This window comes from Hyla sarda, chromosome 6, assembly GCF_029499605.1.
Source record: "Hyla sarda isolate aHylSar1 chromosome 6, aHylSar1.hap1, whole genome shotgun sequence".
Taxonomy (NCBI): Eukaryota; Metazoa; Chordata; class Amphibia; order Anura; family Hylidae; genus Hyla; species Hyla sarda.
Window position 1 is genome coordinate 267156617 of NC_079194.1, and position 24157 is coordinate 267180773.

General features: G+C 43.6%; 1 protein-coding gene across 4 annotated transcripts in view; it reads right to left on the bottom strand.

Moving 5' to 3' along the window:
- Positions 1-11357: 11357 nt before the first annotated feature.
- Positions 11358-24157, bottom strand: part of LOC130277025 (actin, alpha cardiac muscle 1) — a 34219-nt gene continuing 21419 nt past the window's right edge. For 3 of the 4 annotated variants that reach the window (XM_056527230.1, XM_056527226.1, XM_056527228.1), the window contains exons 2-7: positions 14357-14504; positions 13092-13416; positions 12824-12985; positions 12172-12363; positions 11900-12081; positions 11358-11681 (exon numbers count right to left, since the gene is read on the bottom strand). In XM_056527230.1, the coding sequence (XP_056383205.1) occupies positions 11538-11681; positions 11900-12081; positions 12172-12363; positions 12824-12985; positions 13092-13416; positions 14357-14485 (1134 nt within the window). In that variant the 5' untranslated portion in view covers positions 14486-14504 and the 3' untranslated portion in view covers positions 11358-11537. The remainder of the gene's footprint in view (positions 11682-11899; positions 12082-12171; positions 12364-12823; positions 12986-13091; positions 13417-14356; positions 14505-24157) is intronic. The other variant, XM_056527227.1, reaches the window with a different exon arrangement.

A 24157-nucleotide genomic window follows, 5' to 3' on the forward strand; every position in this document is an offset into this window, starting at 1 on the left:
TTGTTACGTTCCTTAAGGGGTCTAGTTTCCAAAATGGTATGCCATGTTTTTTTTTTTTTTTTTTTGCTGTTTTGGCACCATAGGGGCTTCCTAAATGCAACATGCCCCCAAAAAACCATTTCAGAAAAACGTACTCTCCAAAATCCCCTTGTCGCTCCTTCGCTTCTGAGCCCTCTACTGCGCCCGCCGAACAATTTACATAGACATATGAGGTATGTGCTTACTCGAGAGAAATTGGGCTACAAATTCAAGTATAAATTTTATCCTTTTACCCCTTGTAAAAATTCTAAAATTGAGTCTACAAGAACATGCAAGTGTAAAAAATGAAGATTTTGAATTTTCTCCTTCACTTTGCTGCTTTTCCTGTGAAACACCTAAAGGGTTAAAACGCTTACTGAATGTCATTTTGAATACTTTGGGGGGTGTAGTTTTTATAATGGGGTCTTTTATGGGGTATTTCTAATATGAAGACCCTTCAAATCCACTTCAAACCTGAACTGGTCCATGAAAAATAGCGAGTTTGAAAATTTTGTGAAAAATTGTAAAATTGCTGCTGAACTTTGAAGCCCTCTGGTGTCTTCCAAAAGTAAAAACTCATCAATTTTATGATGAAAATATAAAGTAGACATATTGTATATGTGAATCCCAAAAAAAAATATTTGGAATATCCATTTTCCTTACAAACAGAGAGCTTCAAAGTTAGAAAAATGCAAAATTTTCAATTTTTTCATCAAATTTTGGGATTTTTCACCAAGAAAGGATGCAAGTTACCACAAAAATTTACCACTATGTTAAAGTAGAATATGTCACGAAAAAACAATCTCAGAATCAGATTGATAAGTAAAAGCATTCCAGAGTTATTAATGTTTAAAGTGACAGTGGTCAGATGTGCAAAAAAGGGCTGCGTCCTAGAGGTGAAAATGGGCTGTGTCCTTAAGGGGTTAAGGACCAGAGCGTTGTTTTCAAATGCCACTGGCATTAACAACTCTGGGATGCTTTTACTTTTCATTCTGATTCAGAGATTGTTTTTTCGTGACATATTCTACTTTAACATAGTAGTACATTTTCGGCATTACTTGCATCCTTTCTTGGTGAAAAATCCTAAAATTTGATGAGAAATTTGAAAATTTAGCATTTTTTTTTTTTACTTTGAAACTCTCTGCTAATAAGGAAATTAGACATACCAAATAAATTATATATTGATTCACATATACAATATGTCTACTTTCTATTTTCAGTTTTGAAGTAGATTGAAGGGGTCTTATTAGAAATACCCCTTATAAAAACTCCCCCCCCCCCCCCCCCCCCCCCCCAAAGTATTCAAAATGAAATTCAGAAAGTGTGTTCACCCTTTAGGTGTTTCATAGGAATAACAGCAAGGTGAAGGAGAAAATTCTAAATCTTCATTTTTTACACTCGCATGTTCTTTTTTGAACTTTTACAAGGGGTAAAAGGAGAAAAAGGAGAAAAAAAAATTGATAACCCAATTTCTCTTGACTAATATGTGGATGTAAAGTGCTCTGTGGGTGCACTACAAGGCTCAGAAGGAAAGGAGCGGCAATGGGATTTTGGAGAGTGAGTTTTTCTGAAATGGTTTTTGGGGGGCATGTCACATTTAGGAAGCCCCTATAGTGCCAGAACAGCAAAAAAAAACAACATGGCATACTATTTTGGAAACTACACCCCTCAAGGAATGTAACAAGGGGTCCAGTGACCCTTAACACCCACAGGTGTTTGACGACTTTTTGTTAAAGTCGGATGTGTAAATTAATTTATTTTTTCACTAAAATGCTGGTTTTCCCCCAAATTTTACATTTTTACAAGGGGTAATAGAAGAAAATGTCCCCCAAAATTTGTAACCCCATCTCTTCTGAGTATGCGAATATCCCATGTGTGGATGTCAAGTGCACACTACAATGCTCAGAAGAGAAGAAGTCATATTTGGCTTTTGGAAAGCAAATTTTGCTGAAATGGTTTTTGGGGGGCATGTCCCATTTAGGAAGCCCCTATGGTGCCAGAACATCAAAAAAAAAAAAAAAACAACACATGGCATACTATTTTGGAAACTACACCCCTCAATGAACGTAATAAGGGGTACAGTGAGCCTTAACACCCCACAGATCTTTGACAAATTTCCGCTAAAGTTGGACGTGAAAATGAGAAATTAGATTTTTTTTCACTAAAATGCTGGTGTTACCCCAAATTTTTCATTTTCACAAGGGGTAATAGGAGAAAAAGCCACCAAAATTTATAACCCCATTTCTTCTGTGTATGGAAATACCCCATATGTGGATGTAAAGTGCTCTGCGGGCGAACTACAATGCTCAGAAGAGAAGGAGCGCCATTGAGTTTTTAGAGAGAGAATTTGGTTGGAATAGAAGTGGGAGGCCATGTGCATTTACAAAGCCCCTCGTGGTGCCAGAACAGTGGACCCCCACATGTGACCCCATTTTGGAAACTACACCCCCTCAGAATTTAATAAGGGGTGCAGTGAACATTTACACCCCACTCGCGTTTGACAGATCTTTGGAACAGTGAGCTGTGCAAATGAAAAATAAAATTTTTCATTTTCATGGACCACGGTTCCAAAAATCTGTCAGACACCTGTGGAGTGTAAATGCTCACTGCACCCCTTATTACATTACGTGAGGGGTGTAGTTTCCAAAATGGGGTCACATGTGGGGGGGGCTCCACTGTTCTGGCACTATGGGGGCTTTGTAAACACACAAAGCCTTCAATTTCGGGCACATTCTCTCTCCAAAAGCCCAATGTCGCTCGTTCTTTTCTGAGCATTGTAGTTTGCCCGCAGAGCACTTTACATCCATATTTGGGGTATGTTCTTACTCAGAAGAAATGGGGCTACAAATTGTGCGGGGCTTTTTTCCTATTCTCCCTTGTGAAAATGTAGGGTAACACCAGCATTTTAGAGAAAAACTTTTTTTTTTTTTTTCATTTTCACATCCAACTTTAATGAAAATTCGTCAAACACTTGTGGGGTGTTAAGGCTCACTATACCCCTTGTTACATTCCATGAGGGGTGAAGTTTCCAAAATGGGGTCACACGTGGGTATTTATTGTTTTGCGTTTGTCAGAACCGCTGTAAAATCAGCCACCCCTGTGCAAATCACCAATTTAGACCTCAAATGTACATGGTGTGCTCTAACTCCTGAGCCTTGTTGTGCATCCGCAGAGCACTTTACGCCCACATATGAGGTAGTTCTGTATTCAGGAGAAATTGCGTTACATATTTTGGGGGTCTTTTTACCGCTTGTGAAAATTAACCCCTTCAGGACGGAGCCCATTTTGGCCTTAAGGACCGGAGCGTTTTTTGCACATCTGACCACTGTCACTTTAAACATTAATAACTCTGGAATGCTTTTAGTTATCATTCTGATTCCGAGAATGTTTTTTCGTGACATATTCTACTTTAACATAGTGGTAAAATTTTGTCGATACTTGCATCCTTTCTTGGTGAAAAATCCGTAAATTTGATGAAAAATTTGAAAATTTTGCATTTTTCTAACTTTGAAGCTCTCTGCTTGTAAGGAAAATGGATATTACGAATACATTTTTTTTGGTTCACATATACAATATGTCTACTTTATGTTTGCATCATAAAATTGACGTGTTTTTACTTTTGGAAGACACCAGAGGGCTTCAACGGTCAGCAGCAATTTTCCGATTTTTCACAAAATTTTCAAACTCAGTATTTTTCAGGGACCAGTTCAGGTTTGAAGTGGATTTGAATGGTCTTCATATTAGAAATACCCCATAAATGACCCCATTATAATAACTACACCCCCCAAAGTATTCAAAATGACATTCAGTCAGCGTTTTAACCCTTTAGGTGTTTCACACGAATAGCAGCAAAGTGAAGGAGAAAATTCACAATCTTCATTTTTTACACTCACATGTTCTTGTAGACCCAATTTTTGAATTTTTACAAGGGGTAAAAGGACAAAATTTTTACTTGTATTTGTAGCCCAATTTCTCTCGAGTAAGCACATACCTCATATGTCTATGTAAAGTGTTCGGCGGGCACAGTAGAGGGCTCAGAAGGGAAGGAGCGACAAGGGGATTTTGGAGAGTACGTTTTTCTGAAATGGTTTTTGGGGGGCATGTTACCTTTAGGAAGCCCTTATGGTGCCAGAACAGCAAAAAAAAAACACATGGCATACCATTTTGGAAACTAGACCCCTCGGGGAATGTAACATGGGATAAAGTGAACCTTAATACCCCACAGGTGTTTCACGACTTTTGCAAATGTAAAAAAAATAATAATAATTTTACCTAAAATGCTTGTTTTCCCAAAAATGTTTTATTTTTAAAAAAGGGTAATAGCAGAAAATACCCCTAAAAATTTGAAGCCCAATTTCTCCCGATTCAGAAAACACCCCATATGGTGGTGAAAAGTGCTCTGCTGGCGCACTACAGGTCTCGGAAGAGAAGGAGTCACATTTGGCTTTTTGAACGCAAATTTTTCTCTGGGGGCATGCCGCATTTAGGAAGCCCCTATGGTGCCAGGACAGCAAAAAAAACCCCACATGGCATACCATTTTGGAAACTAGACCCCTCGGGAAACGTAACAAGGGGTTAAGTGAACCTTTATACCCCACAGGTGTTTCACGACTTTTACATATGTAAAAAAAAAAATTTTTTTTTACCTAAAATGCTTGTTTTCCCAAAAATTTTACATTTTTAAAAAGGGTAAAAGCAGAAAATACCCCCCAAAATTTGTAACACAATTTCTCCCGAGTACGGCGATACCCCATATGTGACCCTAAACTGTTGCCTTGAAATACGACAGGGCTCCAAAGTGAGAGCGCCATGCGCATTTGAGGCCTAAATTAGGGATTGCATAGGGGTGGACATAGGGGTATTCTACGCCAGTGATTCCCAAACAGGGTGCCTCCAGCTGTTGCAAAACTCCCAGCATGCCTGGACAGTCAACGGCTGTCCGACAATACTGGGAGTTGTTTTGCAACAGCTGGAGGCTCCGTTCTGGAAACAGTGGCGTACCAGACGTTTTTCATTTTTATTGGGGAGGGTAGGGGGGCTGTGTAGGGGTATGTGTATATGTAGTGTTTTTTACTTTTTATTTTATTTTTTTGTGTTAGTGTAGTGTAGTGTTTTTAGGGTACAGTCGCACGGGCGGGGGTTCATAGTAGTTTCTCGCTGGCAATTTGAGCTGCAGCAGAAAGTTTGCGGCAGCTCAAATTTGCAGCCAGATACTTACTGTAATCCTCCGCCCATTTGAGTGTACCCTGTACGTTCACATTGGGGGGGGACATCCAGCTGTTGCATAACTACAACTCCCAGCATGCCCGTTGGCTGTCGGTGACTGCTGAGAGTTGCAGTTTTGCAACAACTGTAGGCACACTGGTTATGTATCACTGAGTTTGTGACCTAAGTCAGTGTTTCACAACCAGTGTGCCTCCAGCTGTTGCAAAACTACAACTCCCAGCATGTACGGTGCATGGTGTACGGTGACTGCTGAGAGTTGTAGTTTGCAACAGCTGGAGGCACACCGGTCGTGAAACACTGAGTTAGGTAAAAAAAAACTCTGAGTTTCACAACCAGTGTGCCTTCAGCTGTTGCAAAACTACAACTCTCAGCAGTCACCGACAGCCAACGGGCATGCTGGGAGTTGTAGTTATGCAGCCAGCAGATGCACCACTACAACTCCCAGCATGCACTTTAGCTGTTTGTGCAAGCTGGGAGTTGTAGTTATACAACAGCTGAAGGTACACTTTTCCATAGAAAGAATGTGCCTCCAGCTGTTGCAAAACAATAAGTCCCAGCATGCCCATAAGGGAATGCTGGGAGTTGTGGTGGTCTGCCTCCTGCTGTTGCATAACTACAGCTCCCAGCATGCCCTTTTTGCATGCTGGGAGCTGTTGCTAAGCAACAGCAGGAGGCTGTCACTCACCTCCAACGATCCAGACGCTGCAGGTCAGTCCCTCGTCGTCTCCGCCACCGCAGCTGCTCCTGGGGCCCCCGATCCCAACAGGGGCGCCGGGGATCGGGGTCCCCGGCACCCGGGGTGCACGTCCCGCACCCGCTCACGTCCTCCAGAAGAGGGGCGGAGCAGGTGCGGGAGTGACACCCGCAGCAGGCGCCCTGATTGGTCGGCCGGTGAATCAGGGCGATCGTGAGGTGGCACCAGTGCCACCTCACCCCTGCAGGCTCTGGCTGTTCGGGGCCGTCAGAGACGGCCCCGAACAGCCAGTAATTTCGGGTCATCGGGTCACTGGAGACCCGATTGACCCGGAATCGCCGCAGATCGCTGGACTGAATTGTCCAGCGATCTGCGGCGATCGCCGACATGGGGGGGCATAATGACCCCCCCTGGGCGATATGCCGGGATGCCTGCTGAACGATTTCAGCAGGCATCCGGCTCCGGTCCCCCAACCGGCTAGCGGTGGGGGCCGGAATTCCCACGGGCGTATGGATATGCCCTCGGTCCTTAAGGACTCGGGATGCAGGGCGTATCCATATGCCCTATGTCCTGAAGAGGTTAAAAGTATTGGGCAACACCAGCTTGTTAGTGTAAAAAAAACTTTTTTTTTTACACTAACATGCTGGTGTAGACCCCAACTTTACCTCTTCATAAGGGGTAAAAGGAGAAAAAGCCCCCCAAAATTTGTAACGCAATTTCTCCCAAGTACGGAAATACCCCATATGTGGCACTAAACTGTTGCCTTGAAATACGACAGGGCTCCAAATCGAGAGAGGGGCATGCACATTCGAGGCCTAAATTGTGGATTTGAATCCGCCACAAAAATTACCCTACGGCAGTGTTTCACAAACAGGGTGTCTCCAGCATGCCTTGACAGTCAGTGGCTGTCCGGCAATACTGGGAGTTGTTGTTTTCAACAGCTGGAGGCTCCGTTTTGGAAACAGTGCCATACAAGACGTTTTTATTTTTTATTTTATTGGGGTGGGGGTCTGTGTAGGGCTATATGTATATATGTAGTGTTTTACTTTTTATTTTGTGTAGTGTATTTAGGGTACATTCACACGGGCAGGGGTTTACAGTGAGTTTGAGCTGTGAGTTTGAGCTGTGGCATCTCAAACTTCCAGCAATACTCGCTGTAAACCCCCACCCGTTTGAATATACCCTGTACATTCACAGGCGGGGGGGGGGGGGGGCAAACCTCCAGCTGTTGCAAAACTACAACTCCCAGCATGACAGACCATACATGTTGGGAGTTGTAGTTATGCAACAGCTGAAGGCACACTGGTTGCAAAACACAGAGTTTGTTACTTAACAGTGTTTCGCAAACAGTGTGTCTCCAGCTGTTGCAAAACTACAACTCCCAGAATGTACAGTCTCTCAGTGCATGCTGAGAGTTGTATTTTTGCAACAGCTGGATGCACACTGGTTGCAAAACACTGAGTTAGGACACAAACTCTGTTTCACAATCAATGTGTCTCCAGCTGTTGCAAAACTGCAACAATCAGCATGCATTGACAGTCGAAGGGCATGCTGAGAGTTGTAGTTTTGAAAAAGCTGTAGGCACACTGCTACAACTCCCAGCATGCCCTTCGGCTGTCCGTGCATGCTGGGAGTTGTAGTTATGCAACAGCTGGATGCACACTTTTTCATAGAAAAAAATGTGCCTCCAGCTGTTGCATAACTACAACCCCCAGCATGCACGGACAGCCGAAGGGCATGCTGGGAGTTGTAGTTGGAACTCCAACTGTTGCAAAACTACAACTCCCAGCATGCCGATTGGCTGTGCATGCTGAGAGTGTTGCTAAGCAACAGCAGGAGGTGAACAGGCCTCACCTCCTGCTGTATCCTGCCACCGGGACTGCCGACCCTGCTGCCACCGCTCCTGCTGCTCCTGTCGCCGCCGCCGCCGCTCCTGAGGGAACCACCGCCGGACCAGGGAGAGGTAAGAGACCCCCGCCGGAACCGATCGCCACTATGATCACTGCCCCGATCACCGCCCAGCAGGTTGGTAGTGATTGGTCGGGTGCCACCTCACTCCTGCTGGGTAAGGGTGAATTGGGCTGTCTCGGACAGCCCCATTCACCCTTTTTTTTCCGGGTCACCAGAGACCCGATTGACCTGGAATCGCCGCAAATCGCCGGTCTGAATTGACCAGCGACTTGTGGTGATTGCCGACATGGGGGTCTCAGGACCCCCCAGGGTTTTGCACGGGGTGGCACTAAAATTCCCACAGATGTACAGGTACACCCTGTGTCCTTAAGTACCAGGACGTCAGGGCGTACCTGTACGCCCTATGTCCTTAAGGGATTAATATCACACAATGCAAACATTTTTGGTAACGGGGCAACCCCTTTAACTGCCAGAAACAGAGCTCAACTCCACTCCTGATGGCTGTGGTGAGGTCCCAGCTGTAAATGATGGCTCCCGCTGCCAATCCAATGCACTCAGCTTCTGAGCCTACAAACACTCTGTGGTGCATATATGAGTCACAAAGTGTTAACAGATATTATTTATAGAGTGGGAAGGAGTTAAAGGTAATTAGGGGGGAAAAAAATAAAAAACATTGACATTCACATGAGAAATGCCCACCTAGCTAGTGTGCTGAGGATAAGAAGCACAAATTATTGTGATCGGCAGCAGGTGAATATGTTTTGGGGTTTTCCTTCTGGGACCCTTTTAACAGTAAATTATTTTCAGGAATACTCCTTTTATAACTTCTGATCCTGTTTTAATCTTTAAGATATACAGGTGTATTTATAAAAAGTGGAGTAGGTGAACCTATTTTTACTCCATTAATTCATGTGATGAAAACTGTATACCTGCTCCAAATTTATTTGCAGGGCATGTTATAAATATGGTTTATCACATTTCTTACCTCAGTATTTCACTTTGTATGTTGCCCCCTCTGTGACTTTTTGTGCAACTTTTTAATCCATGCGACAAATGTGCAACTTTTTGTTAATGCTGTCCACAGTCAGCTTGTAACCCAAGTCAGGACTGGTGTAGATTTGCACTTAAGTTGGCACAGTTGCACCTAACTTTGCGACAAATTAAAGTTGCAAATCATAAATCCATGACCACTGCAAAAACACAATTCAAAACACGTCTACCACAGCAAAATAACAAGAACACACTTGAATGAAAAGTTGCACAAAACATTGCAAAAATACGCACTGTGCCAAAATATCGCAACAAACTTACCCAAGAAAACTAGAGAACTTCATCCCCAACGTAGGAATTGCTCTTATACAACCTTCTAACCTTGCGTATTTGAGTAAAGGCTGAACATTTCTTCCCATGTTCTGTGCATTTGAGTACCCCAATTTAAAGAAATGTTGACCATACAAGGACTGGACCAGCTTTGTCATGGTTTGTCAAAACAGGGCCAGAGGGGTGAGATTTCTTTAGCACTCTGCTAGGAAGAAAAGATATGCAAAGAAGCTCAATCCATCCAAGAAATCATACTCTTATTTTTATCCCCCAGTTTCTTTTCCTATCTTTGCTTCTTTTTCCTGTTTCTTGCTGTGCTGAAAACTACAAATCCCAGCATGCCACATGCGGTGCAGGTTTAGGCGGCTCCTTTTTTTTTGTTCCGCCCTTTACCCACCCTACTATTTTCCCGGGTCGGCCCCCCTTATACACCGCACACTAATATAATCAGCCCAGGTTGGGATACACACACAAAAGGGACTACAACTCCCAGCATGTGTCATTCAGGAGTCTTCAGTCTGTGTTATAACACCAGCATGCTGCCTCTGTAGTTTCCTGGGGGTTATAGTTCTCCTCACCTCTATAGGGCATACACCAGTGTTTCCCAACCAGGGTGCCTCCAGGTGTTGCAAAACTACTACTACCAGCATGCCCGGACAGCCAAAAGCTGTCCGGGAATGCTGGGAGTTGTAGTTTTGATACAGCTGAAGACACCCTGGTTGGGAAACAATGCACTTGGTTTATAATATACTGAATAGGCTAGGCCAGTGTTTCCCAATCAGTGTGCCTCCAGCTGTTACAAAACTACAACTCCCAGCATGCCCAAAGGCTGTCAGGGCATGCTGGGAGTTGCAGTTTAACAGCTGGAGGCACACTGGTTTTAAACACTGGTGTAACATGATGTGTATGCTGAATAGGCTAGGACAGTGTTTCCCAACAGTGTGTCTCCAGCTGTTGCAAAACTACAACTCCCAGCATGCCCAATGTCAGGGCATGCTGGGAGTTGTAGTTTTGCAACAGCTGGAGGCACACTGGTTTGTAAACACTAGCATACACACACATAACAGGGACTACAACTCCCAGCATGTGTCATTCAGGAGTCCCCCCCCCCCCCCTTCACACATAGAAATCATCCCCAGTCTGAGATTTATTCCCCTGCAGTCTATACATCCCCAGCCCGTGCACTTTGTTATCCTCCCCTTCAGATAACACTCTTATCTTCCTTCAGTGCAGACCTGTGTCCTCAGTAGACAGAGCAGGGGGAGGGGAGATGAGGAGCTGTGTATGTGCTCTCTCTCCCCTTGCTCTGGCTTCTTTCTCTCATGCACACCTGTGTCCTCCAGGAGGGGGAGATGAAGGGGCGTGGCTTATTTCTCTCATGCAGTTCTGAAAGAACAGAGGAAAAAAAAAGCCCTGACATGTTGTCCACAGCCTAATCCTAACATGGCCGACGTTGTGGACAACAGTAAGAGATCAAACACAGAACTACAGAACTTCCTGGCCCACAAACAGGTAAGAAAAAAGACACATGCTACACAAACATATAATACATGTCAATTGCAAAAAACATGAACATTAAAAGAAGATGCAATATAGCCAAAAATCTTAACCACCGGTGTACCCCTTTAAGGGAGCGCACTCAAGCGCAAAAACACTAAGTTAAAGTGGTTATCCAGGAATAGAACAGAGCTATTTTTTTCTCACAAAAACAGTTCCACATCTGTCCCCAATATGTCTGTGGTATTACAACTTTGCTCCATTCACTTCAATGAAACGGAGCTGCCGAACCACACCCAGCCTTGAGACAGACGGAGCGGGTATTTTTTAAAGAAATTATCTTTATTTTTCTATTCCTGGATAAGCCCTTTAAGTTTGTGGCTTTTTGCCATCTAGCACTAAATAACTCTCTATATCAGAGAACCCACTGAGTGCTAGATAGCAAAAGGCCACAAATTTAACACAGTGTTCTTGCACTTGAGTGAGCTCCCACAAACTCTAAGCATACCTTATTGCTAGTGTTTTACTTCTTTGTCAATAGGTTGTGGAGGCCTATGAATTCAAAATATTTGCTGGTATCCAATCCTTTGTTATCCCAAGGCCATAAGAAGACTTATCTTTTATTCACTTGATCAGAGATGCCTGGCAATCTCTTGTCTTCCTATGACAATCAACATGTTAGCCTTTACTGACTAATTAGATGTCATACAGTATGTTACTGAATTGTGTTTTGTAATAAAAAACCCAGAATTCTTTCTTTAGCCCACACATTGAGAAAAATGTTAGACTAAGACACAAAACTTTATTCAAAAGGTGAGTTTATTTTTTGTAGGAATAGGAGATAATCTCAGTAACTGTTAATGTAGTCAGTTTAGAAGCACTTTCTGTGCACAATAGAAGGACCAGCCTCATCGTATTCCTGCTTGCTGATCCACATCTGTTGGAAGGTAGAAAGAGAAGCCAGAATGGAGCCTCCAATCCATACAGAGTATTTACGCTCAGGTGGGGCAATGATCTGTGAGGAAAGAACATTAGAATAGGTTATGCGTTGTTAAAATAGACATGCCTTCTGGAAATACTTGATCGTGTCTTTGAGGGGATAGACTGTATATTTAAGCCATTGCTTTTTTCCTAATGTGGACAATGCAAATCAGCATATGTATGCTGTGACATCTATTATATTATAGGACACATAAATATGCCAATATGCAATAGCAGTTATCTAATCTTTACCTTGATCTTCATGGTGCTGGGTGCCAAGGCAGTGATTTCCTTCTGCATACGGTCAGCAATACCAGGGTACATGGTGGTACCACCAGAGAGCACATTGTTGGCATAAAGGTCCTTGCGGATGTCAATGTCGCACTTCATGATGGAGTTATATGTGGTCTCATGGATACCTGCAGATTCCATGCCTATGGTGGAGTACAACAAATAGTGTGAGATCAAAGTCTATCACAACAAAATGGCAGTTGCAGATGGGGTGAACATAGCTGTCTTATTACCAATGAAGGATGGTTGGAAGAGGGTTTCTGGGCAACGGAACCTTTCATTTCCAATAGTGATAACCTGTCCGTCTGGAAGTTCATAGCTCTTCTCCAGAGAGGAAGAAGAAGCAGCTGTTGCCATCTCATTCTCAAAGTCCAGAGCAACGTATGCCAGCTTTTCCTTGATATCACGAACAATTTCACGCTCAGCTGAATAAAGAAAGGTAAAGTGTAAATTCAATGTAAAATAGCAAACATCAGAAATCCATGTTTTTTTATAAAAAAAACATGACTGTTAAAAACAAAACATATGTTACAAACAATGGCCAGCACTTCAAGGTGACTAAAACGAATATAGATTTATTTGCTCATGTCAAATACAACAATGATTTTGCTCCTACAGAAACGTTGCTGTACTTGACATGAGCAAATAAATATAAATTTTCTTCACCTTGGAGTGCTGTGCCATTGTTTATTACCTATCTGCATGAACTGTGATCAGAGTTCAGGGCCCTGGCACTAACTGCATACTGGCTGAGTAGTGCTGCAATTTTTGGGGTTGTGTCTGTGTGTGTGTGTGTGTGTGTGTGTGTATACATATATATAGATATAAATAAAGAGACTTATTGTAGAGTAAGTATTGTCCTTCTCCAAAGTAAGCAGTCCTTACCAGTTGTGACAAAAGAGTAGCCTCTCTCAGTCAAGATCTTCATCAGGTAGTCAGTCAGGTCACGACCAGCCAAGTCCAGACGCTGGATGGCATGGGGTAGGGCATAACCTTCATAGATTGGCACGTTGTGGGTGACACCATCTCCAGAGTCAAGCACAATACCTGTTGAGAGATTGCATTATTGTTATTATAGAAGTAGACAATTATTTATTTAGAATGACACACAAACTAATTCAGTTATGATATGTAATTCTATGATGGATCTCACCTGTGGTACGACCAGAGGCGTACAAAGACAACACAGCCTGGATGGCAACATACATTGCAGGGACATTGAAGGTCTCAAACATGATCTGTGTCATCTTCTCACGGTTGGCTTTTGGGTTCAGGGGAGCCTCAGTAAGCAGGGTGGGGTGTTCCTCTGGGGCTACACGCAGTTCATTGTAGAAGGTGTGGTGCCAGATCTTCTCCATGTCATCCCAGTTGGTGATGATACCATGTTCAATAGGGTATTTAAGGGTCAGAATACCTCTCTTGCTCTGAGCCTCATCCCCAACGTAGGAATCTTTTTGACCCATACCAACCATGACACCCTGGAAAAGGCAAATGTTTTGGTAAGTAAAAAGAAAAACTACACACACAGATATATAATTGTCATGAAACAACAAGACTACTAATAACCTAAAGTATGTATTAGCTACACAAATATATATATTTCATGGAAATCTGTTGCAGGCTACAACAAATCAGTCTGACATCTCAAAACTACTGGAATTCATAAATTAAGGGAATATATACAGATTTAAACTGGAGTTTAAATAGCGTTTTGCAAATAATCTTGTTAATTACAATTCTCTTCCACTGATGCCTGTAAGAACATTTATTCAGGGCCAATGTTTCCAACCCCAGCCGTGAGATTTCCTAAGCATTTCCCAATCATCAAGAGAAATAGATATTTTTTTCACTTAAAGGCGAGTTAAAGTAGAGTAATACAATCTCCTGCAGTTAGGACATATGTTGCCAATAGAGGACAACCTGAATGTTGAATGTATACTATTATAATAGATTATGCCTAAACACTAATGGCTGCTGGCAGGAGAAAGCTAAGCCTCAATGTATAAGCTACCTCTGATGTATATTTTATTTATTATTTTAAATATATTAGGCACCCAGACATCATTAATATCTGGGTGCCTGACATGATTAAAATATAGTGACAATGATGGTACACACAGAAGATGATATGGGGCCCTATATCAAAGAATGTAATATGTAGGATAGAAAAGTCAGGTGTTTATTTCTTCTTGCTTTCAAACACCCTTAGGTCAATACCCCCATTCCTGTATTTGCTGACAATGCAGTTCCCTGAGGGGAGAAGACTTCTCTCCTCAGGGAACTGCATTGTTATTGGTAGGAAACTTCCTACCAATAACATTGGGAATAGGACCAACCAGAGCTGGGTCACCTCTGGCCACATATAACTCTGTTACAATAGAAAGTGAAGAGATAACTGTAAAGGTGTGAAAATATTACCTGGTGACGGGGACGTCCAACAATGGAGGGAAACACAGCTCGAGGGGCATCATCTCCGGCAAAGCCAGCTTTCACCAGCCCTGAGCCATTGTCGCACACCAAGGCAGTGGTCTCTTCATCGTCACACATGTTGGAGTCTGGAGAGTAGCTATAGGGAGAGCAGAGAAAGAGAATACACTAAAGTTACCACAGGCGCTTTCATGCTGTCAAATAATGAAGTTTCACCCTCCCCCCGGCTGTTGCACCTGTCCTCTCTGCTGTCCCATCTGTTGAGAAAACCCAGTTGTTTCTTTCTGTCAAAAACTCATCTGTCTTTCTTAAGAAGAGGTTAAGTTAGAACTTGGCAAGAGCAAGATATAATTAACTCCTTGCCTTAGAAAGTACTTGCTAAGTTTAGAAACTTAAGATAGATATAATCACCATGGGTAGAACATTGTCTATGACAACTATGTCATATTTTAAGGTTAAAATGTGTATAGATCAGGTAGGCTTTTTTAAGAGACTTAAAGGAAACTGTGCTGATTTCTATTAATTTTATAAAGGGATTTTTTTTTTGGGTGGAAATAGTATAAAGTTATGGCATAGTTTTCTTTATTTGGTCTCTAGAGTGGCATTTTTGTGTAGCTAAAATAACATTATTGCATAATTCTTTGTAATTTTTTTCTTACTAGTATATCATTTTTTGTAACTACAATAAAGTTATTGTTAAATTGTTGAAAATTGTATGTGTTTCTTAGTCTGGAAAGTAAACTTAATGAGTATAATGAGTATTAGGAGATTAATCTGAGTTTTAATCTATTTTGCTATAAGAAAATTATATGTTAAACCTTTTAGTGATAAATTCAAGTGATGCTCTGTCTATAGAAGGTTGAATGGTGTTGTATAGGACTTACCGTGCTGCAGCAGTGAGGGCGTAGGTATAGCTGTGAGCTGGCAAGTGCTGTACACAGCCATGTATTTATATTGGTAGCCCCTGTGGTTGTGATCAGGGAAATCCCACACTCACTTAGTTCCATATTTGGAGAGAAGCCAGGTCTGGCCAGCCTTGTGAGGGTCTGAGCTGGGGGTCTGAGTACTGACCATATTTAGAGGGGGTCTCCCTCCCCCTTAGGTCTGTATAGAGCACACACTTACACATGGCTATTCCTGGATATAGAACCTGAGAAGCTTTACTTAGAAAGTGCTGTGTGTGTATAGATAGATATCTTAAGACAGATATATTGACAGATTTGCAGCTAAGATTAACAGATATACCAATAAGAAAGATTTTAGCATTCCAATTTAAATACTAGCAAGGTATAGAACATGATTACTTTATGTGCAGGCTAGCTAGCTGTATGTTGAAAGCTCTGATTAAGGTTTTGATAGACAAGCCTAATATCCCTAAAAAGAATCATGTAACACCATGAACACAGTTAACACTGTATTATAATGCTCACTAGAAGATACATTTTATATGACAAACTGCAAAAAGAATTCACTATTAAAGTACTGTACAAAAAATCAGGTTTGACAATTTTAGTAATGTTTTCATTATGATCTAAGGCCTTAAAACCGAAACTGACTGGGTTATAGTGCAGGTTAACAGCATTAAAATGACAGGTCTTACTCAGCCTATGGCAGGGTCACTTTGGGCACTTCCGCAGCAAATTTTATGCTGCGGATGCACCGACAGTTACAGAGAGACTGCAGTGCCTGCTTGTAGTGGTGGTTTTCTACAGCGGGAAATCTGCCACTACCAGCGGACACACAGAGCTACCTGGCCACAGCCGGGAGCTCACTCTACAGTTCCTCTGTGACTGCCATTGACGCATACGCAGCATGAAATACACTGAATGCGTCCTGTGTGGCCCTGCCCTTTAATGGGATTTATAGTAAACCAAAAGCTTTAAAGTGAAACTGATTTCTCCGCACTAGACCCAATATACTGAGATATAGTGCGGTTGAGCAGCATTACAATTACAGGTCACCTACTTGAATTATTACTTCTATTGTGCAGCTCTGCACAATGGAGGCAGGGAGCCAGCGCACTGCATTCCCCTGCCCCCTTAATGAATTTGCAAAACTATTCACTCTAAGGCTACATTTTTACACTATGTGAAAGGCTCTGTTACAAACGGACGTTAAAGGGGTACTCCGGCCCTAAGACATCTTATCCCCAATGCAAAGGATAGGGGATAAGATGTCTGATCGCGGGGGTCCTGCTGCTGGGGACTAGGGATCGACCGATATCATTTTTTTTAGGGCCGATAATCGGTGGAGGTTAGGGCTGATAGCCGATAACTTATACCGATATTCCGGTATAAGTTATTGGCTATTTATCCCCCCGCGACACCGCTGCAGATCATTGATTTAAAGCGGGCGCTTTAAATCGATGCACTGCACTGGCTTTTGCGGTGCCATAGGCCGCCGCCGCCGCCACCACCACTTGCTTCTCTCCCCCTACCTGTCAGGGTGGTCCGGGCCATCCTTCCTTCCTGTAGTGTCCGGCGGCATTCCGGGTGGAGGGTGAACCCATCCGGGCTGTCCTTCTTCTCCAGGGGGGGCTCTTCTCCACTCCGGGCAGGCTCCGGCCTAGTAACGCAGCATAGACGCCGCTGCGCAGTGAGGCCCGTGCGCAGCGACGCACCTGACGTCACGGCGTAGCGGCGTCTATGCAGCGTACTAGGCCGGAGCCTTCCCGGAGTGGAGAAGATGACCCCCGGAGAAGGACAGCCCGGACCGGTTCACCCTCCACCCGGAATGCCGCTGGACACTACAGGAAGGATGGATGGCCCGGACCACCCCCATTATGGGTAAGTTTAATTTTTTTTTATTGACTCGGAGGATAGGGGAGGGGCCCGACCGGTATAGCGGTATGGGCAAAAATCCATACCGGTATACCGCCCAGCACTACGGTGGGGGGTGCGACGCGGTGCGGTGGGTCGGGGGGGGCGTTCGCGGTGCGGCGGGTCGGGGGGGTGCGTTCGCGGTTCGGGGGGCGGGGCATTATCGGCTTATCGGCACCCACCTGTCTCAGCTGCATGAAGCGATGGTCGCTCCGTGTCTGAAGCCTCACGACCACAGGACCAGAATTTAATGACATCACAACTCCGCCCCCTTGTGATGTCACAACCCGCCCCCTCAATGCAAGCCTATGGGAGGGGGCGTGACTGTCCAGAGCAGGAACAAATCCCCACAGCAAACCTATCCCGCCCTGAACAGTAATTCTGAAATCTGTTTAACTTTCTGTCACCAGTTGATTTGAAAAAAAAAAAATTTCCACTGGAGTACCCCTTTTTAAAGCTTTTAGTGTACTGTAAATCCTATTAAGGTTGAATACATGTATATCCAATAACTAAGAGCCATTCCAGATTGATATGTCAGATACATGAAGCTGGATCTGTTTCATTAAGTGCTCCATAGACTAAAATAGGGCACAGCACCAGGGCATCAAGCATAGTTGCCTGCCGGACAGGGTCCTGTCTCAGCTGGTGATTGGCTGAGTAGCCCATTATCCCTGCTCGTCTCGGAAGGAGAGGGCTGCAGGGCTCCTGGGATTGGTAAGTATAGCGGCGAGAGTGGGGCCCAGTACAGAAGGTCATGAATAGTGTTGCTCGCGAATATTTGCAATACGAATTTTATTCGCGAATATTCTCGAATATACCACTATATATTCGTAATTACGAATATTCGTTTTTTTTTTTTTTTTTTCACAGTACACATAACAGTGTGTGTGGTGTAAAGAAGGCTCTAATACTACTGTATGAGACTGGTGTGCGAATTTTCGCATATGCGAAAATTTGCATATGCTGATTTTCGCATATGCGAATATTTGCTTGTACAGGTTTTTGTATATGCGAATTTTCGCATATGTTAAATTTCGCATACACGAATATTTGCATATGTGAAAATAAACACGAATATTCGCGAATATATGACGAATATTCGTCCATATATTCGCGAATATTCGCGAATTCGAATATGGCCTATGCCGCTCAACACTAGTCATGAAGCGTCCCAGTGTCCCAGCGGTCTGACCCCCCACGATTAGACCCATTTTATGCAAGTTTATTTTCTAGCAGTACCCCGGGGTTCTCCGGTGCTTACACATCTTATCCCCTATCCAAAGGATAGGGGATAAGATGCCTGATCGCGGGGGCGCATGATGGGGGCATTATATATGAGGGGCACAGGATGGGGCATTATATATGAGGGGCACATGATGGGGGCATTATATGTGTGGGGCACAGCACAGGGGGGAATTATATGTGTGGGGCACAGCACAGGGGGAATTATATCATATAATGCCCCCTGTGCTGTGCCCCATACATATAATGCCCCCTGTGCTGTGCCCCTCACATATAATACCCCCTGTGCTGTGCCCCCCACACATAATACCCCCTGTGCTGTGCCCCCCACACATATAATTTATATGTGTGGGCACTGCACAGGGGGCATTATATGTGAGGGGCACAGCACAGAGGGCATTATATGTATGGGGCACAGCACAGGGGGCATTATATGTGAGGGACACAGCACAGGGGGCATTATATGTATGGGGCACAGCACAGGGGGCATTATATGTGAGGGGCACAGCACAGGGGGCATTATATGTGAGGGGGCACAGCACAGGGGGCATTATATGTATGGGGCACAGCACAGGGGGCATTATATGTGAGGGGCACAGCACAGGGGGCATTATATGTGAGGGGCACAGCACAGGGGGCCCCCCTGTCATGTGCTCTTCACATATAGTGCCCCCAGTGCTTTGCCTTGCAGCCCCTCACATTAAAAATTCCCCTGAGTTTTTAAATCCCCCTTCTCCTGTACGATATGGTGCCCTTAACAGTGGCACATATTCTGTCCACCAAATCCCCTGGGCCCTGAGCATACTCTTAGTACTTACTGTATGCTGGCCGTGGGGACGGGATTTCCGGGTGCTGGCGTGATGATGTGACGTCATCGCGCCGGCCTGCAGTGGATCGCGACCCCACAGCTCACATGCTGTGTACTCACAGCCAGTGGCGTTGCTAGGGTTGGTGTCACACGTTGCGGTAGAAAATAGTGTCACCCCAACATGCTGGGAGTTGTAGTTTTGCAACAGCTGGAGGCACCCTGGTTGGGAAACACTGACATAGATAGGGAATATATATAGACTAGGGGTTCTCACCTATTTTAGTGAGGGTCCGCTTATCCAGGTCTGCCATCCGGTAAAGGTCCAAGCTGTATGCTAATGCTTGGTGCACACCTAGCGGCCTCAGCACCATGAAGGCAATAGCAAACTAACAACTGAAGTGTGGAGGATGTATGACCTGAATACTGCTGCACACTGTAACCACTGGATATAATACTGCCACACACTGTACCCACTGAATATAATACTGCCACACACTGTACCCCCTGAATATATTACTGCCACACACTGTACCCCCTGAATATAATACTGCCACACACTGTACCCCCTGAATATAATACTGCCACACACTGTACCCCTGAATATAATACTGCCACACACTGAACCCCCTGAATAAAATACTGCCACACACTGTACCCCCTGAATATAATACTGCCACACACTGTACCCACTGAATATAATACTGCCACACACTGTACCCTCTGAATATAATACTGCCACACACTGTACCCCTGAATATAATCCTGCACACACTGTACCCACTGAATATAATACTGCCACACACTGTACCCACTGAATATAATACTGCCACACACTGTACCCACTGAATATAATACTGCCACACACTGTACCCCCTGAATATAATACTGCCACACATTGTACCCCCTGAATATAATATTGCCACACACTGTACCCCCTGAATATATTACTGCCACACACTGGGCCCCTGAATATAATACTGCCACACACTGGGCCCCTGAATATAATACTGCCACACACTGTACCCCCGAATATAATACTGGCACATACTGTACCCCTGAATATAATACTGCCACACACTGTATCCCTGAATATAATACTACCACATACATTGCCCTGAATATAAACCTGCCACCCACTGTGCCCCTGGTATATTACTGCTACCCACTGTGCCCCTTAAAATAATACTGCCATTCACTGTGCCCCTGAAAATAATTCTGCCACACACTGGGCCCCTGTTATATTACTGGTAAAGAAGAAAGCGTAGTGGCACTCACCAGGTTAGTTACTTCATAGGTAGCTTTATTCCATAAGAAGGTGCATTGACATGGGCGGCATCAGATCCGGCCGGACCGGGACGCCAGTGCGTTCGCTTGCTGGATTACAATTGTTTCAGGCTTGCGCGCTTCAACAGACCCTCCCTCTCACCGCTTCCCTCACCTGTATATGAACACCTACAACAGGTGACGTCAGAGGTGGGAGGGATTACAGCAAGCATCAGTTTAAAACCAGTTACAAAAGAAACTACATTTAAAACCAACATACAGTTACAAGTAAGTGCCCAAGTCTATTCTGTCATTAAGACCTACATTATCCTGTGGCTGTGTTTTTAAAATCCAACGGGCCTCCACTGCACGTAACTCTTTAACAATATTCACTCCTTTTCGCGGGGTTAACCGTTTAATCCCTGTAAATTTTAACACACTTGTGTTTCCATCATGGTCTTTTTTAGTGTGAAAAAGAGAAAATTTATTAAAACACAGAGATAAGGTACATAAACCTTGCATTGCGCACGCAGGCGCTTGGTTGAAAAGACATAATCAACAACAAATCATCAACTAAGGCACGTCAAAGGTGCAGTATGGACAGAAGCAGGCTGGGTGCCAGGCAACATAACTAGAACTCGTATTAGAACTAGTCCGGTGACATCATGGTCTTTTTTAATGTGCTCAATAAGGCGCGGGGACCCTTTACCTGAATTTACAGACCAGACGTGCTCTCTGAACCGAGTGTTCATGGCACGTATGGTACTCCCAATATAGAACTTACCACACGTACATATGATTGCATACACCACATAGCTGGTTCTGCAACACATGTACTCGGTTATCTCTTTGGTTACCCCGCCCACTGTCACATTTTTTCCAGATGAAAACTGAGGACATCATTTACATCTCCTACATTGAAAATTACCTTTAGCTGACATTTTCTTTAACCAATTTTCCGAACTCACTTCTTTAAACTTGCTGCTGACTAATTCGTCTTTTAAATTCTTCGTTCTTTTGAACGTCACTAATGGTCTTTGTAATCTGTCAGCTCCTAACTGTGGGTCTCTTTCGATCAAGCTCCAATTTTTTTGGATCGAACTTCTAATTAAATCAGACAGTGGGCTATATTTGAATGAAAAACAAAACTTTTCACTAGTTTTATCAGCATTACCCTCTCTATAATTTTTCTTTTTCTTGCTACCCTTAAGCAGATCATTTCTAGTTACTTTTTTTGCTCTATCCAGCGCATCGCAGAGGACTTCCCTCGGGTATCCTCTTAGCGACAATCTCTGCATCAGAGCAGTAGCTTGCTCTTCAAACGCCTCTGGGGAGCTATTAATCCGTTTCAAACGCAATAGTTGCCCATAAGGGATAGCTTTTCTGGTGTGAACGGGGTGGTAGCTGTCAAAATGTAATATTGAATTGGTTGCAGTTTCTTTTCTATAACCTTTAGTGACTAATTGACAGTTTTCTACCACCACCTTCACATCCAGAAACTCAAGTTCAGTGTCACTACATTTAGACGTAAATCGCATATTCATGTCGTTGCGATTTAGGCATGTCACAAATTCTTCGAAGTCAGACTGTGTGCCCTCCCACAACATAAAAATATCATCTACGAACCGCAGATAACATCGAATGTGTTTTAAATATTTGTTTTGTGTGGAGAATACAAATTTGTCCTCAAAATGGGCCAAGAACAAGTTAGCGAATGTACACGCTACTGGCGTGCCCATTGCTACTCCCCGTTTTTGTGCGAACCATTGCTCGCCAAACTTAAATACATTATTCCCTAGAACAAATGTAAGTGCTTCACAGACAAAGTTGATGTACCTATCACTCTTGTCTGTATATTCCAAGACTTTTCGGATGCACTCGGTCCCATCCCCTTGCGGTATACGGGTGTAAAGGGACTCAACGTCTATAGATGTTAACAGGAGTCCCTCTCGGCAGGGGATGTCACCCAGAGCAGCCAACTTTTTGGACAGATTTGTATTCTCCACACAAAACAAATATTTAAAACACATTCGATGTTATCTGCGGTTCGTAGATGATATTTTTATGTTGTGGGAGGGCACACAGTCTGACTTCGAAGAATTCGTGACATGCCTAAATCGCAACGACATGAATATGCGATTTATGTCTAAATGTAGTGACACTGAACTTGAGTTTCTGGATGTGAAGGAGGTCGTAGAAAACTGTCAATTAGTCACTAAAGGTTATAGAAAAGAAACTGCAACCAATTCAATATTACATTTTGACAGCTACCACCCCGTTCACACCAGAAAAGCTATCCCTTATGGGCAACTATTGCGTTTGAAACGGATTAATAGCTCCCCAGAGGCGTTTGAAAAGCAAGCTACTGCTCTGATGCAGAGATTGTCGCTAAGAGGATACCCGAGGGAAGTCCTCTGTGATGCGCTGGATAGAGCAAAAAAAGTAACTAGAAATGATCTGCTTAAGGGTAGCAAGAAAAAGAAAAATTATAGAGAGGGTAATGCTGATAAAACTAGTGAAAAGTTTTGTTTTTCATTCAAATATAGCCCCCTGTCTGATTTAATTAGAAGTTTGATCCAAAAAAATTGGAGCTTGATCGAAAGAGACCCACAGTTAGGAGCTGTCAGATTACAAAGACCATTAGTGACGTTCAAAAGAACGAAGAATTTAAAAGACGAATTAGTCAGCAGCAAGTTTAAAGAAGTGAGTTCGGAAAATTGGTTAAAGAAAATGTCAGCTAAAGGTAATTTTCAATGTAAGAGATGTAAATGGTGTCCTCAGTTTTCATCTGGAAAAAATGTGACAGTGGGCGGGGTAACCAAAGAAATAACCGAGTACATGTGTTGCAGAACCAGCTATGTGGTGTACGCAATCATATGTACGTGCGGTAAGTTCTATATTGGGAGTACCATATGTGCCATGAACACTCGGTTCAGAGAGCACGTCTGGTCTGTAAATTCAGGTAAAGGGTCCCTGCGCCTTATTGAGCACATTAAAAAAGACCATGATGGAAACACAAGTGTGTTAAAATTTACAGGGATTAAATGGTTAACCCCGCGAAAAGGAGTGAATATTGTTAAAGAGTTACGTGAAGTGGAGGCCCGTTGGATTTTAAAAACACGGGCACAGGATAATGTAGGTCTTAATGACAGAATAGACTTGGGCACTTTCTTGTAACTGTATGTTGGTTTTAAATGTAGTTTCTTTTGTAACTGGTTTTAAACTTATGCTTGCTGTAATCCCTCCCACCTCTGACATCACCTGTTGTAGGTGTTCATATACAGGTGAGGGAAGCGGTGAGAGGGAGGGTCTGTTGAAGCGCGCAAGCGTGAAACAATTGTAACCCAGCAAGCGAACGCACTGGCGTCCCGGTCCGGCCGGATCTGATGCCGCCCATGTCAATGCACCTTCTTATGGAATAAAGCTACCTATGAAGTAACTAACCTGGTGAGTGCCACTACGCTTTCTTCTTTACCTGTATGATTTTGTACAGTCTGCACTCCTAAGTAGTTGAGCACCTCCACACGCAGTCCCCCTTCCGAATCACTTCCGATCAACACAGAGAGAGATAGAGGAGTGCCGATCAGCTGTTTCTACCTACCAGGACCTGTTATATTACTGCCACAAACTATTCCCCTGCAACATTACTTGCAGATGCTA